The sequence below is a fragment of the Nansenia antarctica genome, assembly GCF_963989245.1.
Source record: "Nansenia antarctica genome assembly, chromosome: 2".
Lineage (NCBI taxonomy): Eukaryota > Metazoa > Chordata > Actinopteri > Argentiniformes > Microstomatidae > Nansenia > Nansenia antarctica.
This window is the reverse complement of record NC_137675.1, coordinates 73,670,918-73,688,435: the sequence shown is the minus strand read 5'-3', so window position 1 is coordinate 73,688,435 and position 17,518 is coordinate 73,670,918. Positions and strand designations below refer to the sequence as shown.

At 43.3% G+C, this 17,518-nt stretch overlaps 1 protein-coding gene across 1 annotated transcript; it reads right to left on the bottom strand.

Moving 5' to 3' along the window:
- Nucleotides 1-1,664: 1,664 nt before the first annotated feature.
- wipi1 (WD repeat domain, phosphoinositide interacting 1) lies at nt 1,665-16,692 on the bottom strand. The gene is made up of 13 exons (XM_080523961.1): nt 16,577-16,692; nt 14,210-14,292; nt 11,988-12,154; nt 9,790-9,886; nt 8,761-8,858; nt 8,417-8,509; nt 8,072-8,142; nt 6,628-6,735; nt 6,358-6,522; nt 6,084-6,191; nt 5,782-5,921; nt 3,930-4,030; nt 1,665-2,302 (listed from the first exon to the last, which is right to left on the bottom strand). The coding sequence occupies exons 1-13, from the start codon at nt 16,660-16,662 to the stop codon at nt 2,252-2,254; spliced, it is 1,368 nt and encodes a 455-aa protein (XP_080380087.1). The 5' UTR covers nt 16,663-16,692; the 3' UTR covers nt 1,665-2,251.
- Between the last annotated feature and the right edge of the window lie 826 nt (nt 16,693-17,518).

Here is a 17,518-nt window from a genome sequence, read left to right as displayed (position 1 = left end):
CCTCTCCAATCTGGCTTCAGAATACACCACAGCACGGAGACCGCCCTCATTAAGATCATCAACGATCTCATCGCTACTGACTCTGGCCGCATCAGCATCCTCATCCTCCTGAACCTCTCTGCAGCTTTTGACACTGTCTCCCACACCGTCCTCCTCAACTGCCTATCCGACCTCCTACTACTGCAATGGTGTACTGTTCGGGGTACCCAACAAAACCCTGAACAGGCTCTAGTATGCCCAAAACTCTGCCAGGGTTCTCTCACACACACACCAAGCCGTGGCAGCACATCACCCCCACCCTCATCCACCTCCACTGGCTTCCAGGTCAAGTCCCGCATCTCTTACAAAATCCTCCTTCCTCACCTACAAGTCCCTCCATGCCCGTGCCTCCCAGTACTTATCTGACCTCCTCCGCCCACATGCCCCTCCCCGGAACCTGCGGTCCTCAGACTCGGGTCTGCTTGCCCCCTCTGCACCATCCTCCGAACCTTCGGGGACAGAGCATTCAGTGTGGCAGCCCTGGAACTATCTCCCTGCGGTGATCCGCAACATCCCTACCCTGGACGCCTTTAAAACGGCCCTCAAGTCCCACCTGTTTGCCAAGGCCTTCAGCCTTTAGTTTAGTTGTTGTTTTTGTTTGCCTGACTGTTTGTCTGTAAAGCGACCTTGGGTCCCCTGAAAGGTGCTATATACATTTAAGTTGTTATTATTATTATTATTATTATGATGATTCTGAAGTCGATCTGGAAACTAAGATAAACTATTCTTTGATATACTAACACACATGCTCACAACTTGAAGTATTATTGAAGACAATGATGTCTCAATGCTCTGAAATTTTAAATGTCATGCCCAAGTCATCCCGAATTCTATGAAAACACTCAATGACTGGATTTAAATGACTTTGAGATGATTCAGGCATGACATTTCAAACATCCTAATTTAGGTACCATTGACCTGCATTGTTTTTTGTTTAAAAATGCCTTTCAGGGTAAGGAACCAAATAGTAGATTTTGGAATTTGAGTGAACAAGCATTTAGAGAGTTTGGTCTGAAATCTCAGGGGAGTTAGTCATAAATATACCTTCTCTAAAATGTTATTTTTGTTATAATGTTTTTTTCAGGAATCTAGATGTTTTACTTGCCAGAGATCCAGAAAGTAAAGTTAGAGCTGATAATATCTGTTTATTAAAGTGTCTTAATTTTCTCTGGTGTGGCAATGACGAGTGATGATCAGTAGTTGGCATGATCATGCAACCATCTTCTCCCAGCAATCTATACAAATCCTCCACCAAAGCACTAGCTCATACAACACCTCTGGGCTGGTGTTTAATTTACACAGGGCTTTCATGAGTTGTAGCTGGTCATGTTATCATCTTAATAGTTTACTGTAGACAACATGACAAACATCCCTGCTGGCTCATTTACGGTGGGGCTGTGCAGTGCAGACAAATACAAAGTATTTTCTTTTTAGTTTTCCATAGTGAGACTCACCTCTTGACTGTCTCCACTGTAGATATAAATATGTGTACATCTATATCTCCTGGTCCAACCATCATCCATCTCAGATAATGACAAAACACAGAAGGCAAATCATATGCTTTGCATAATTTCAATCCTACTGAAATCTACTGGTTTATTCCTTTGTTTGTTTTTTTGGTCTTGTGCAATCTGCAAAATACTTTGCACTTTTACAAATGATATTATAGGCACATACATACAAAACTACCTGCTGAAACGTATCCAGGAGGCGTACATGTAAACATTGAATAAGTATCATTACAGCAAAACACAGAATTGGAAAAAATACATAATAAAACAGTTCAATTTCTTATCTTTATGGTTAAATACCATATAATAAACATAATAAAAGTTATGATAATGCTACCATGATACAACTTAATCAATAAAATATTTGTCAAGTAATGTAGTTATGATAAAATGTGGTTATATGTCCGTTCAGGCATGCACCTCATACACTCATATAACACACCCGTCATACAGTCATTGGGGAAGAAAGACCCAACTCTGGTCTCTTTGAAATTAGGAAGCGACAATTCAATTTAACATTTTTTTGAAGATCAACATTATTATTATTATTATTTTTCTCTAAATGAACAAATAACTTAGCACCCTGAAATGAGTTTCTGTATTTTTTTTGTCCTGGCTCATGCATCCACCAGGTGTGTTCTAACAGGTGTAGCTGTCACCTGTTGCGCCACACCTGTCTGTCCACCTGTCCTTCTACCCTCTCACGGACGCCTCCCCTGGCCACCTCGAGTTCCGTCACGGCACCAATTTATCTACCAAAACACCAAAACAGACCTTTAGCAATTAAAATGGTCCCGGGAGTGTGTTATAGATAGATCACGACAACACAACAGACATATGCCCACATTTCCCATTATCAAGGAAAACACTATCCATTCCTCTATCCTTTCCCAAATTTGCCATTTCTCAAGATACAACTCTGAGATAATGTTTTTGTTGGACCAGACAACGCGATAAGGTTAAAAGACATTTACAAGTAATAACGTTTTCAGGTAAAAATACTTTCACCTATTTAATACAATGGCCACAACGCCCTCCACAGAGAATGAGTGTGAACTGCTGTCAGTGACTCATTCAAATAGGACACACTGTTAATGCCAACATGTAGGCCATTATAGAGCAAAGTAGAATGAAGTGGTCCTTAAGTACTGATCAAAGGTCTGCATAGCGGACCTAGGGTAGAAACAAGCTAATCCGGGCTTAGGAGCAACTTCTACCTGGTCGCACTGAGCACGGGCGCTCAATTGGAGGTTGTGGGAGTAAGTGTAAGTATTGTATGAACTGAACTGGCCACATGCAGCAATACATGCATCAAACTGTGTGCGCACAATGGTCGGCCTGAGCTAGGCACACAGCAATCTTTGTATAATATGCAATAAATTCATACCAAATTGTTTGTAAGTAGGCTGTGTAGTACCTAGCTAAGGCCGCAACTTAAGAACAAAAAAATGTCGTATATAATACATCTAAACACTCTTTCAACATCCTTTCACTACGGTGAAACATATACTGAATTCATGTTTTACCATAGCTATAATATAACAATGCCCTCTGACACTTTGGCCAGATTTCACACTTTTTACTAAAAAGTCAATTCATTTATAAAATTGTAAAAACCAATGAAATATCTATTCCAGAGGAATGAAAAGTAATATCGGTATTCACTGAGTGAAACACCTTGCGACATCAGCATTTAAACCCATGACCTTTCTATAAACCTACTGTTGTGTAGGAGTTACTGGGGAGGTCTTTCTGGCTAGGCCACTGCTATGTGGGGTAGGAGTTAGGAAAGGGAGTAGTCTAGCACAAAAGTGTGTTAGTGTTTTTATATGGGACCTAGCTAGCAGCAGAGCCACACATAGTAAGAGTTTGGCCAACTTGAGAACGCCATTGTTGAGAATTCCATATTCACTCATGAAGAAAATGTGGATTCTAATTTGGTCAATTAATCTCAGGAGGCTCTAACATGGCTTCCATGGAAGTATGTGATGTCGTTTAAGAGCATGTTATTCATTGAAACATGGAATGTGATGAAGATTAGACAGGGATGTAATTTAAGTTAAGATTCTTCAAGAAGTATAGTGCACTGGGAGCTGAATGGAACTGCCAATGAACACAATTACTGGACCAGTTGGCCTCCATTTAAGCCAACACTCCAGTGACCAAACTCTCATCAATGGCTCTGGCTAGCTGGGTAGCATTTCTCTATGGGACCTGGCTAGCCGGTAGCCCTGGTATCTGACTTTTTTTCTGCATCCTATAATGTATATACATAATGTATCCTATACATTGTTGCCTTGTCAGGCAAATAAATTGGCTGAAGCAGAGACTGACACCCAGGCTAGCTAACTATCAGGGTTAGCGCTTCTGGATGCTCACAGGAGGAAACTCATTCTCGTCGTCCAGACAGACAGGCCCAGCAGCAAACTCGTGTTCCGGGATCAGCTCGCCTTTTTTGGCCCCGCCGTCCTCAGAGTAACCTGGGAGGAAGGGGGGGTCATTGTTAAGCCTGGTACACACATAACGATTTTCAAAATCTTAACTGAGAGAGAGAGAGACCCCACACGTGAAGATAAAAAATCATGGATTGAACAGTTTTGATCGTATTGTGTGTGGTAGGGGTGCAACGGTTCAGTTGGCCCACGGTTCGGTACGGTTCGGTATTTTGGGTCACGGTTTTCGGTACGGTTCGGTTCAGAAACAAACGTTCCAGACCAACTCGACCTCTGACCAAAGGCCGCGTTCGAGGCATTCACGTGGACGCTCCGGCGCTCTCAGAGCTAATTTACGAACGCGGCCAAATTGATCTTCTCGCCATAAAGCTTAAGCGTACAGTGGGCTTCCTGTATAGATTTAAATCTTGCTTTTCCTTGGCTTCCAGAAAACGTCTTGTCTCCGCCCTTTTCCTTTCACAATTGGATTATGGTGATACAGTATATAGGTTTGCTTCTCTGTCCACTTTATCCAAGCTAGACCCCCTGTATCATTCGGTTCTAAGATACATCACCAATAGTGCCTTCAGGACCCATCACTGTACACTGTATAGTCTGGTTGGATGGCCATCTCTTTCTGTCAGAAGGCTCCAACACTGGTACACTCTTGTGTTTAAAATCATCTCTGGCTTCTTACCGAATTATCTGGGCCTGAAGTTCATCCCTATACCGAGTGGCTCGGGTCTCAGGTCTCGTAGATGGCTACAATACAAGGTGCCACTTATCATGAACAATGTTGGAAGGGCAAGCTTGTCTTATTATGGCCCTTGGTCTTGGAATGACCTACAGACTACTTTTAAATTAGAGGCCCTTATTTCCATAAGTATCTTCAAGCGTAGATTAAAGGATGTGGTCACCGCTCGCTGTACCTGCTTTGGTTAGACTTCTCAATGTTTTAATCACCCCTACCATTGTTTGTCTATTGTATTGTTGCCACTGTCTTATGTCCTGTCTTGTTATCTGAACAGTTTTTTTAAGCTACTATTTTGACCCTGTCTTGGCCAGGTCTCTCTTGTAAAAGAGGTTTTAATCTCAATGTGACTTCCTGGTAAAATAAAGGTTAAAAAAAAAAAAAAAAAAAAAAAAAAAACGAAAACCGAAAACCGTCACGGTTCACTAGTGAATTGAGCCGTGGAACGCAAACCGTACCGTCCGTAAAAAAAACCGAGAACCGTTGCACCCCTAGTGTGTGGTGTGCTCCGATATTCCCAATAAAGCACACCACATACATAAAGATCTGTCCTACGACAGTCTACACTCTAGTCTCCCTAGCCAGAAATCTCGCGTCATCAGGGTAGTAATACCCTAACTGACCTGTACGAGGCAGCCATGTGCAACAGGGCAAATAAAGTGCCTTAGAACGAAAAGATGAAGACGCAAGCTTCTTGATAGGCTACATTCCATTCCACTTCACAATCCACGGAGTCGGGAGTTGTCAGTTCTACCCACACACTAGAGGACTTTTGATCATAAATATTGAACACGTTTAATATTTACGATCGTCGGCCAGTACAGATATACTACATACGGTCTCTCTCTCACACACACACACACACACACACACACACACACTTCTAGCAACACTACTCTCTCACATTTACACACAGTCACTCCTGACGTGCAGTTTGGATGAGTGCACAGTACGCAGTTTTCCGGTCCTGTAGTCAGTCACATTGTTTTTAATTGCTTTCTAAACATAATCATACAATACTTGCATGCACACATGTATACATCTGTACCTGTGAGTGTAGCAGTTACTGGCCCGGTGGTTGGTATTGCTACAGTTGCAGCATATGAAGGACAGGCCTGGACAGGGACTGTGACCTCTGACCCCTCAAACTCTGCCCCCTCCTCTCCGTCCTCATCAACTCCAAACAGCCTGAGAGAGAGAGAATTGGGGGGGTGGGGGAGAGGCGGAGGACCTATTTGAATCAAATAGGACCCTACCTTTTCTCGCTTTCACCATCACTTTCATGATTGGATAAGCAAAAGCAAGGTTACCACCCAATAATGTTTTCATCAATCCGAGCATGTCTCTCACCTGTGTTTCTGAGCCAGCACACACTCCCCCCCGTCCTGCGGGTCCACATTGTAGATGAAGAGCTGCCCATCAGACGAGGCCACCAGCAGCCTCGGAAGCTTCTGAATCCTGACAGAGAAAACATACACACACATACACCTTTAATACACCTTTCCACAAAGCGAAGATTGAGTTTGCTTCCTTTGAACCTGTCCTGGATGGTTTGGACAAGGACGAATGAGGCCAAATACACACACACACACACACACACGCACACACGCACACACGCACTCACGTGGCGAGGGCACAGACGTTTCTCTGTCCAGATACTAGGAGACGCACAGTGGCAAAGGCGCGGTCCTGACTCATCATGCCTGACACCTGGGCAGGGAGGTAGCTGCTTGCCGCTGAGAACATCTTACCCACATATGCAGACCAGGTCGGGACCTCCTCCTCCCCACTACAGAGAGATAAGGTTAGAGGGGGTGTGTACATCTTAGTCTGTATTGCTCTAGTTAAAAAATGTGCTGTGTGTGTCTGTGTGTGTGTGTGTGTGTGTGTGTACCTTGGTCCATGTTGCTCAAGTTTAAAGATGTGCACAGTCTCCGTATTGCTGGAAGCACAGAGGAACTGAGCATCAGGGCTGAAGGACAGGGAGCTTATGTTGACATACCTGTAGTCACACACACACACACACACACACACACACAAAGAAGGTTAGTCTCTAAATCTGTTCTAATGTTTTTTTTTCATAACATCTTAGCATTTACTCGTCACCCATAAATGAATGACTCCCATAATCACGGTAACCAGATTTAGCTGACATCTCTCATTAAAGGCTCATAAATCTGTCTTTGGTATGTCATAAAGTCTACATTCCAGGCTATGTACACGCATGCCTGTGTGTCTTACTTTTGGGTTGGTTGCACAGACCCATTGAACTGTGCCTGGATTAAAAAATACTAATAAAGTTTCTTCATTGAATATGTCTTCTAGTCCAGCGGTCTCCAACCACCGGGGAGCAGACTGGTACCGGTCCGTGGGTCATTTGGTACCGTGCCGCACAGAAAGAATGAATACATTTTTTACTAAAGATTATTTTTTAAATGTTTGTGTTTTAGATGTTTTATTTTGAAAAACACATGTCAAGACGCTCGTCTCAGTCATGTGATGCGTTATACCAAAAATTAAAATTAGCAAAAAAATGAGTAAAAAATGTACGTCTTTGGAGAGCTTCTTTGGAACGGGGAAAAGGCCCAATGAGGAGACAGAAGAAGAAGAGCCTACGACTGCCAAGAAAAAGAAAGCTGCATTTAAAAGATAATATCAGGAGTCCTACTTAAAATACGAGTTTATCGTTACAGGTGATTCTCACGCACCCAGCCCGCTCTGCATAATATGTGTCGACAGGCTAGCAAATGAGGCAATGAAGCCTTCAAACCTGCTTCAGCACATGTAGACAATGTATCCTGCATTAAAAGACAAGCCTTTGGAGTTTTTTTTTTTTAAGAAACAAGAAGGACAGAAGCAATTACTGATGGCACACCACATCAACATGTGAGTGCACTGAGAGCATCATTCTTAGTGGCTAACCACATTGCCACGGCTAAGAAGCCATTCACTATTGGTAAAGAGTTGATCCTGCCTGCCGTTAAGAACATTTGCAGTGAACTTCTCGCTTCTCAGCTCGTTGCAAAGATACAAGCTCAGGGCTTGCACTAATTCAGCGTAATGGTGAGTTGTATTTTTTATGCACTTTATATTTGTTTTTATGCCAGTCGTATCATTTTATTTGGGCATATTTATCCCCCACACATTGAATGCCGTTCTGTGAAAATATTGTCTTACATGAAACCGGTCCGTGGCACAAAAAAGGTTGGGGACCGCTGTTCTAGTCCACATGCAGATGAGTGTTTGAGACCAAATATGCACTTAGCACTGCTCATATGGTGAACTTTACTGTATGTTCTGTTGGGAAGTGTGTGTGAATAATGTGTATGAACTCTGACCTTTTCATCCCTCTGCGAAACTCAAACAGACGTAGACCCTCGGGGATGGAGAACACTCGGATGACAGTACCCTGGAGAGGATGGTGAGAAAGAGGGAGGGAGAGACAGAATAAGGGAGGGAATAAGAGAGAGGGAAAGGAATAAAGAGTGAGATGTGGAGGGAGGGAGAAAGGGGGGGGGGGGGGAGGCAGGGGATAAACAGAGGGATAAAATGACAGTCAGGGCTCATATTCGCTAGCGTTTTTGTTGTTGCCCTGTAAATATTTTTGGTACACATCCAGGGCCTAGACTCAACATGTAGGCTAGCAGTCAAAGCAGTCCCCCAGGCCTCCTAGTTCTACACACCCTCTCAGAGGCACTGGCCAGCTTGGTACCCGAAGCGTTGAAGGTGAGAGCTGCCAGGGGACTATCGTGGGCCGGGATCATGGTCATTGTGCTCTGAGGGAGAGAGAAAGAGGGAAGGAGGGAGATTTAGTACATCTTCTATGATATTGTGTGGTGTAGTGAAGTATACAGTACTTTAGTATAGTGCAGTATCATGATATAGTGACACAAGCCATGTTGTTATTGTACTTGTAAGTCGCTTTGGATAAAAGCGTCTGCTAAACATAAACAATTTTAAATGTAAATGTTACTGAACAGATTGGTGGTATAGCAATGTACTGTGGAGCAATGCAGTGTGGCCTCACCAGGTTATTGGCATCGTACACTATGATCTCTCCGATGGTGGCACTGCCAGGATAGGCAAGGTAGGAGTTGGAATGGTTGATGGAGAGGGCACAGAGACCTGGGCAGAAGGTGGGGCACACAGGGCATGAGAGAGGGTCTAGAACCACACACAGGGTAATCAGGCTGAACCGGTGCCGAGCTCTGTGGCCCAAAGGGGGTGACATTTTGAAGAGAACTGTGTCATTTCAAATACATACAACTTAATAAGCACCCCCTTAACTCATTGACTGCCAAAGACGCCAATTGGCGTCTTATAGAATAGTAACGTTGACTGCCAAAGACGCCAATTGGCGTCTTATAGAAAAGAAGAAAAAAAAATCCGCGGGGATCGCGTTATTGACATGTTCTACACCTAGCGAGTGAATTTCAGACTTGGGTGTAATGTATTTCGGTCCCAGATGGGGGCAGTAGTTCGATAAAAGCCTGGAGAAGGAAGTGGCTTGCTGTGGGTTGTAGTAATGGCGAAACGGATCAGGGTATGTGCCAATTGCGGCGCGGAGCATTGCGGAGCATCGCGGCCATCGCGCGACTCTTCAAACAGTTCAGAGTCGGATGATACAGAAAAAGTGCAGAAAAAAAAAAAAAAAAAAGTTCTGCAGAAAAAGCTCGTTTTCTCTGTTTATTGGTCAAAATCAGGTGTTTTTGCTGAAACCACCCTATGTTCTACGGCCGATTTCTAAACACTCAAAGAGGCTAGAAACAAACTTTCTTTTTCTGATGAAAGAAGAGAGTCTAAAGTTTTGGTAGATATGTTCAATGTTTATGTAGTCCAAAAAGTCAATATTTGGTGGGTCTTCAAAGTTCAGCGAAAATGCCCCAAAAGTCTGGCAGTGTGGAGCTCTCCGCTCTGAACATGGCTGGCAGTCAAAGAGTTAATTATATTAATAAAACCACTATCTATGCATTACAATGAGCCTGTCCACCGATTTCTACCTCCACCAACATCTGCTGATGTAGATAAATAGTCAAATGATGTTGTTTATGTGTACCTGAGGGGTTGGACGGTGTGTTGAGCAGGGTCTTGAGCAGCTTCATGTCTTTGATGTTATGGATGTAGATCGACTCCTCCAGACACACCACCAGCCTCTACAACAGAAACAGACAGAGAAGTGTGAGAGTTAGCACAGGTTGGTAACATCCATTGGCTTCAGCTGCAGTAGAGAAGTCGCTATGCCGTAGAGTCCCTACCAGTAACTCTAGACACTTCTGGATGGTTAGCATGTCCTTATAAAGATTCAAGTGTTAAACATGTATGTATGCTGCAAACGGCACAGCACACCAGAATCAGAATCAGAATCGCTTTTATTACATCTTACTGTCCACAAGAGTAAGATTATTTGGCTTTGGTTCCTCAACAATGACATTGCAGCATTCAGATTCAAAATCTGACACAATAATAACAAACACAATAATAACACAATAATAATAAGCAACATAAGTAAGTAAAAAAAGTAACCCTACATTGTAATAAGAGGGAGCCTGATTGCTAAAGGAAATAGCTGTTTGTCAGCCTCTGGGTTTTAGCCCCGAGGCTTCAGTACTGTTTCCTAGACGGCAGTAGCTCGAACAGTTTCTGATTGGGGTTGCTGGGGTCCCTAATAATGCTGAGGGCCTTTCTGACACACCAGTCCTTGTAGGTGTTGTGGATGGAGGGAAGCTCACACCCGCTGATCTTCTCAGCTGTCCACATTACCCTTTGCAGTGCTTTGCGGTTTTGGGCAGTGCAGTTCCCGTTCCAGGCACTGATGCATCCCATTATGATGCTCTCGGTTGTGCCTCTAAAGAAGGCCCCTAGGATCTTATGCCGTAAGCCAAACTTTTTCAGACGCCTGAGATGGAAGAGGCGACGTTGTGCTTTCTTCACCACCTGGTTGGTGTGTTCATCCCAGGTCGTTGGTGATGTGAACCCCCAGGAACTTGATGCTGTTGACCTTCTCCACAGCAGACCCGTTGATGGTGATGGGGTCTTTTGCCTGCCTGTTCTTCCTGAAGTCCACTACCAGCTCCTTGGTCTTGTCGGCATTGAGAGCAAGGTTATTGACCTGGCTGTAATGAGCCAGGCAGTCGACCTCGCTTCTGTAGGCCGTCTCGTCGCCTACAGAAGCTGTGAGTGGCCACCCGGTCATGGGAACTGCCTTGTTCCTGTGCTGATGGTCAGAGTGGCGGAGGTCTTAGAGCCCATCTTCACCACTTGTTTTTACGGTCCGACTTGAAGTCCAGGATCCAGTTGCATAGGCTGGGGTCGATGCCTAGGTCCCTGAGCTTGCTGACGAGTCTGGAGGGGACTATGGTTTTGAAAGCTGAGCTGTAGTCTACAAACAACATCCTCCCATGACATAATACTAAACACCAAAACAGCTGACAAAACTAAAATAACAACCATAAACAGACATTAATAAAAACAGAAAACCAAAAAACATCAGTCAGGTAATCTATAACAGTGTCAGTAATGGATACTAAAAGTCAGAATAGCAGCATAGTAACACCTACACCACAACAAGCACAATATTGCTAACCCTCCAAACCACAAGAGATACCTCAATCAGGAATGAGTTGGAAATGTATCCTCTGAATGAATTGGAAGAATGGATCCCATAATTTCCCAGATTTATTGGAGGAGCCACTTAAAGAAAGTCCGACTTTTTCCAATCTAAGAAAATAAAGGATGTCTCTTATCCAGTGGGTACGAGAGGGAGATACAATCGATTTCCAATTGTCAGGATTAATCTTCTGGCTAGTAGGGTGACAAAAGCTAACATCTTTCTTGGAAGAAGGGAGGGAAGGCAATGAGGGGGAGACCCCAAACAGCACTGAGAGCATTTGGTTCTACTTTTTTCTGATTCCTCTGTGTCTACTGTGCAACAATGACAATGCTTCAACAACAAGTTGAGTTTAGCGTCGACTCAATGGCTATTGTTCTCCAGTCGTTAAAAGTGAAAGACAACACCACTCTCTGTTTTTCTCTTTCTCTTCCAGTCTATGTTTGTCTCTAGGATATCTACTGTTACCTGTCCTTTTGAGAACTCCTCCCTGTTGAACACTCAACTTATGAAACTTGAGAAACTGTAATGAAATACTTTTTGTGATAGGAATCCATTCAATCAACATTTCTATGCCCTTCACGTCTTGAAAAACAGTTCTATGTTTTCCTGTCTGCAAGTAATTATAAAGCAACAACTAAACCTACCTGTCTGTTGAGTCTGACAGCGAGGATGTTGTTGGAGTAGCTGTAGTTGCAGATCTCGGTTCCCTTCTTGAAGTGGTAGACGTTCATGCGCCGTGGCATGGCCATGCTCACCACTACCACCAGACTGCTGGAGAACAGACGTTCCACAATGTACACGTCTGCCGTTTCTGCTGGGGAAGAGCAGGCGTGCAGGCATTTACATTTTTGGCATTTAGCAGACGCCTTATTCCAAAGCGACTTACAATCAATACATTTGACTAAGTAAGTGAATCGTCTATCCACTAGTCATAACAGTAAAAGCACTCTATGGTCAGGCCAAGGGCCATTGCCAGTCGTCCTGCTAGAAGAAGGGTTTATTTTTATTCGTATATTGACACAGGAAACAGTACAGTGGGGTAGTAGATGTCTCAGGAGAAACAGTATAGGGGGGGGGGGAGTATGTGTCTCTGGAGACACAGCGCAGGGGGGGTAGTAGATGTCTCAGGAGGGACAGTTACGGACAGTTAAGGTGTAGCCTGAAGAGATGGGTCTTCAGGCATCAGCATGGGTAACATGGCATAAGGCATAAGTGTTTGATGAAATGATTAGGACTTTCTTCTTGGCATAGGACTTTCTTCTATAAGTCCTATGCCAGGTGGTATTTACTGGGAAATGTACTGGTAACAATGGGTTATTTTCTTGTACTAACTTATAATTATTCTCAACAGCTGGTAACTACCTATTACCAAAAGCTTGTTTTAATGAGTCGGATGACTAACTGTAAGCTATAGTAATACTATGTAGTAGTGACCCATAGTACTGTATTTCTAAGAAAATAGGGTAAATCATGGGACATTCTAAATATGGTTCATTTCAAGAGGCTCTCAATTTGGGAGGCAAGTGTGTATGAATCCTGAGGCCCCCGCAGCTTCCATCATTTGATACGCAAACGGTCAGGACTGCAGTCACTACCTATCTTCCACCATAGATTGAAGACTCATCTCTTCAGGCTACATCTTAACTGTCCCTCCTAAAGACTTCTTCATCCTCACTACCCCCCTATACAGTTTCTCTACTAACTAAATAATACATAATAAATTAATAATAATAAAAATAAATGTAATTCTTCCTTTTTCTAGCATTGTGACTGCCAATGGCCCCTTGTCCAAGCATAGATTTATTTTTCTTAGATTAGAGTCAACCTTATTTGTCACAGCACAGAGTACAACAAAATGTATTTTTTGCTCTGCACAGCCATAGTCAGCGCCCCTGTAGCAATTAAGGGTTAAGTGCCTTGCTCAAGGGCACAACAGCAGTTAGATATGATGCCAGCAACCCTCCAGTCACCAGCTCACATGCAGCTCCCTCCTGAGGCAGGGACCTCATCCCTCTCTTGGGGATGACTGATGGATAAATGATTCACTTACTTAGACAAATGTATTTGTTGTAAGTCGCTTTGGATAAAGGTGTCTGCTAAATGTCAAAAATGTAAACATCACACTCTATGCCATTACAGGAGAACATCCTACAACCCACTCACATAATCTATATCTAGTTGTCTACCAAACATCATTTATCAGGCTGCCTGGTGAATGTGCCCATTCATCACAAGGAAGTGGACTACCAGGAAATAAGTGATAGAGGAAGTTCCCACAATTCCCCACAATTCCCCACTGTAACTGACACAACTACCTTGAGAAAAACGCCAGAAAATGCAAAAGCATGGCAGGCTATGAGTCATGTACTGGATGCAATGTCTCAAAATCAAACTGTAAACAAAAACAGAGCTATTACATCAAACTAGGCCTGTTCAGAAGAACATTACCCTTAAACGATCCTGTTAACCTAGTGGCCTGGCGTGCAAGACGGACACCTTCACAACCCCTGGCATAAGATAGGTATCAGGTGTGATGCCAGTTCAACTAGCCCCCAGAACAGGAGGAATTCCCTCCATACTTTCCCAGTCCTAGGAGTCAAAAGGGCCTGGGAACAGTGTGTTGGGATCATATTGGAATGGGGCCATACTGAGGGAGAATACAGGGGACTAGGCATATGATCTGTGGATCGGTTTGGAACAGGGCCATACCAAAAAAACAAGCAACAAGGGGCCAAAGGAATAGGGTATTGATATACTACAGTAGGATGGGTTTCGAATGGGGCTATGCTGAGGGAGACAACAGAGGCCTATGGATAGAGTCTAGGGAAAGGGGGTTGGAATAGTTATAGGACAGGACCATACTAACCGCTCTCATGGATGCAGTCCAGTTTGTCCACCGAGGTCACAGAGAAGAGCTTGTAACCAGTCTTCGTTCCGACAGCCAATGACCTGAGAGACACAAAAACCAAAAATCAGAGTTTGAGAAGACAAACTACTAGAAATGACTGCCTCTCACATCCGTCCTTCCTTAGCAGGAGGGAGTAACTTTTGGTTTCTATTTTACATCTATTTTGCCTATGGGATACAAATGTGGTTTAGCTCAGATATTGTTTGCATATACTGTATATTAGGTTTTTGTCATTATGAGATCGCATGACAAACACCAAAGTCAGTGAGAATACTAGAGGTTATTACCATACTCACAATATCTGCACCATCAGACCTGAACTGATGCAACACCACTGAAAAGACTGAAGCAACTGCCCAAGGCTACACACACACACACACACACACACACACACACACACACACACACACACACACACACACACACACACACACACACACACACACATACATCCTGTCTCTAATACACATCTGTAGCTCCAAATGGTAGTACATAAGAGACACATGACTATGTAAGAAGTGTAAGAATATATACAGTAATATCACCACGGAAAATGTATCTGAGGTTCACAGTATGTTCACATGCAGGAACAGGCTTTGTTAACAAGCTATTTAGAGCTGCTAAAGACAGACATATTGGGTATATTCCAAAAATGCAAAGGCAGTGTTGATAGTTATTGTCCATGAGTTTCTAAAAGAAAATGTAAATAAGTTGTCTCAGCCTACGGGACCAGCATGCACATGTTCATGGGAATGTAGGCTACTCGTTCAACTCTTTCACCCAAACATGAGAAGACACAGGGGGTTGTTTAGTCTACACAGTTTCATCATTGAGCTGACAAACAAAACCCCACATAGTGAAGACAGTAATCTTTAGGGACGGTGTGTTTAAAATAGTTAAAGAGTTGACTGAGTCCAAGACTTTTTCCTAACCCACACCTGGTTTTCAAAGCCACCATTCTCCTTGATGGGGCTTCATGTCCAATCCTGCTCTGAAACAGGTACTAACCTGCATCCAGAAGAGATGCTGTTATGTTACTGCTCTTCTTCATTGACCACACTGGGCCACAGTGTATACTCTCTCTTCACAGTATTTATTGTCTTTGACTTTGAACTGCCATATTTAAGATGGGTTATTTTTCTTATTTTCTTACAACAATGTAATATTTTGTTCATTACATCTTGAATGAAATGTTATATAGTGTGGGCAAAATAAACAGATTTATATGTGTGTGTTTTTTTTTTTGCAGAGTAATTGTATATTCAAGCTAAACAACCAAACATAGGACTGCATTCCCATGGTCATGAAACTGTTCTGCTTTGGGTGTGCTAGTGCAGTCTCCAGACAGGTTGTGAGAATTCTCATGTGCTAGTCACATACTGTATCAGGTGAGCAGCAGGGTGTCTGAGCAACATTCTGTGCATGCAGATAATCGAGCTTGGCCTAAAGCGTCCCTGGAAAGTTGTGCTTACACACCAAGGGACACTGAGTGAATTACGATGCAGTGACAACACAGGTCACAAGTGGGTCACTTTAACAGCTTAACTCTAGAAGCTAGTGTGTGTGTGTGTGTGTGTGTGTGTGTGTGTGTGTGTGTGTGTGTGTGTGTGTGTGTGTGTGTGTGTGTGTGTGTGTGTGTGTGTGTGTGTGTGTGTGTGTGTGTGTGTGTGTGTGTGTGTGTGTGTGTGTGTGCGTGCGTGTGTGTGCGTGCGTGCGTGTGCGTGCGTGCGTGCGTGCGTGTGTGTGTGTGTGTGTGTGTGTGTGTGTGTGTGCGTGTGTGTTCAATGAGATCCCCCAGAACAGGAGATTTGTAAACAGAGGCATTTCCAAACATCCATCCCCTAGTGAGATATCTAAATAGGGAAAGAGGCAAAAAACAGAAAGGTCTACTCTACAATTGTAGAGGGTGTAGATTGAGTGTAGAACTTGCAATGGCTTCAAACTGATTCTATTGCACTCTTTTTCTGTCGCGGATGAACTTATTTCAGAACTTGCGAACCTATTATGATTAATCATCGTTTGATTGACGGAATATGTTGATGATGATACTTTTTCATCAATTACCGTAGGCCTATATCCATTAGGCCTAATCATAACAGCAAAAGAATAGGCCATCATTCAAATAAATAAAAAAACTAGGCAGGAGTAGGCAACAGCGTAATTCAGTTGCATTATTCCAAAGAGCAGAAGTCATCACACAAGAAAAGTGTTATAGATTCTAAATTGCTATACAATTATTTTGAAATATATAGAGCTTTCAATTTGTCGAGTCTTGTATGAACAATCAATCCGGTAGACATCGGGAACTGAGGCGAAATTGCTTACGTGGAGTCTTGGTTGAAAGAGGCGCAGCCAAGTCCCAGCCCTGGCCCGGGTCCGCCCGGCCCGTCAGCTCCCTCTCCGGTCTCCATCCCGACTCCCAGCGACCTCCTTCCCTTCCTCCGCCCTGGATTGGAGGCCTGGGATCGGCTGCGCCTCTTCGCAAGATAGCGGCCGACGAAGGATCCAGTGGGGATGAATTATGAATAACTTATTGAGAAGTAAACGATCTAATCTCAACCCTGTCTGTTTTCACCTCGTATTTCCAGATCTTTTAGAATTCAAATCGTTCATAAATGTTTTTAAATGAGAGTTGAGATCAGAGACGCCAGAGAAAGAAGGGAAAAAACGGAGCAAAACAAGAACAGCTGACAGCGTGTTGCGTCACTCAGATATCCTGCACCAATTGGCTGAGAGAGAAAAGCAATGTTGTCGTTCGGCACGAATCAGATTGATCAAGCATACATACGGCTGTTTTCATTGGCTCCGATGGTAAAGAGAACCCAGTGGTTTGGCACCACCCCTAATGTAGCAAAATGTTATTCATAACCAAGCTCTCAGAAACAGTGGGCGGTGGTCTCCAAGGACAGCGGTTCGCTCAAACTGTTGTAGACTGTCTTTGTCTTTCAAATATTACCCAAATATTTACTTTCCCTTTGACCGAGGACATAGCCTAGGGATGCTAATTAGACATAGCCTTCCGGCTGCTTTTGCATCTTGATACACTGTAGCAACATAAACACAAACATTTTTTGTAATTTGTAACTAATTAACAGTTCACAAATTATCCCTAATACACTCATTAATTATAACTGTATGCATTCTGCACTGCAGTGTTACTAGACTCATTTGCCGAAGGGAACTTTTGTATGAATTAAGTACAAGGAAAGCATTGAAAGTGAAATGAACCAACACAATGATACGGAAAACTTGTACAACGCATATTTG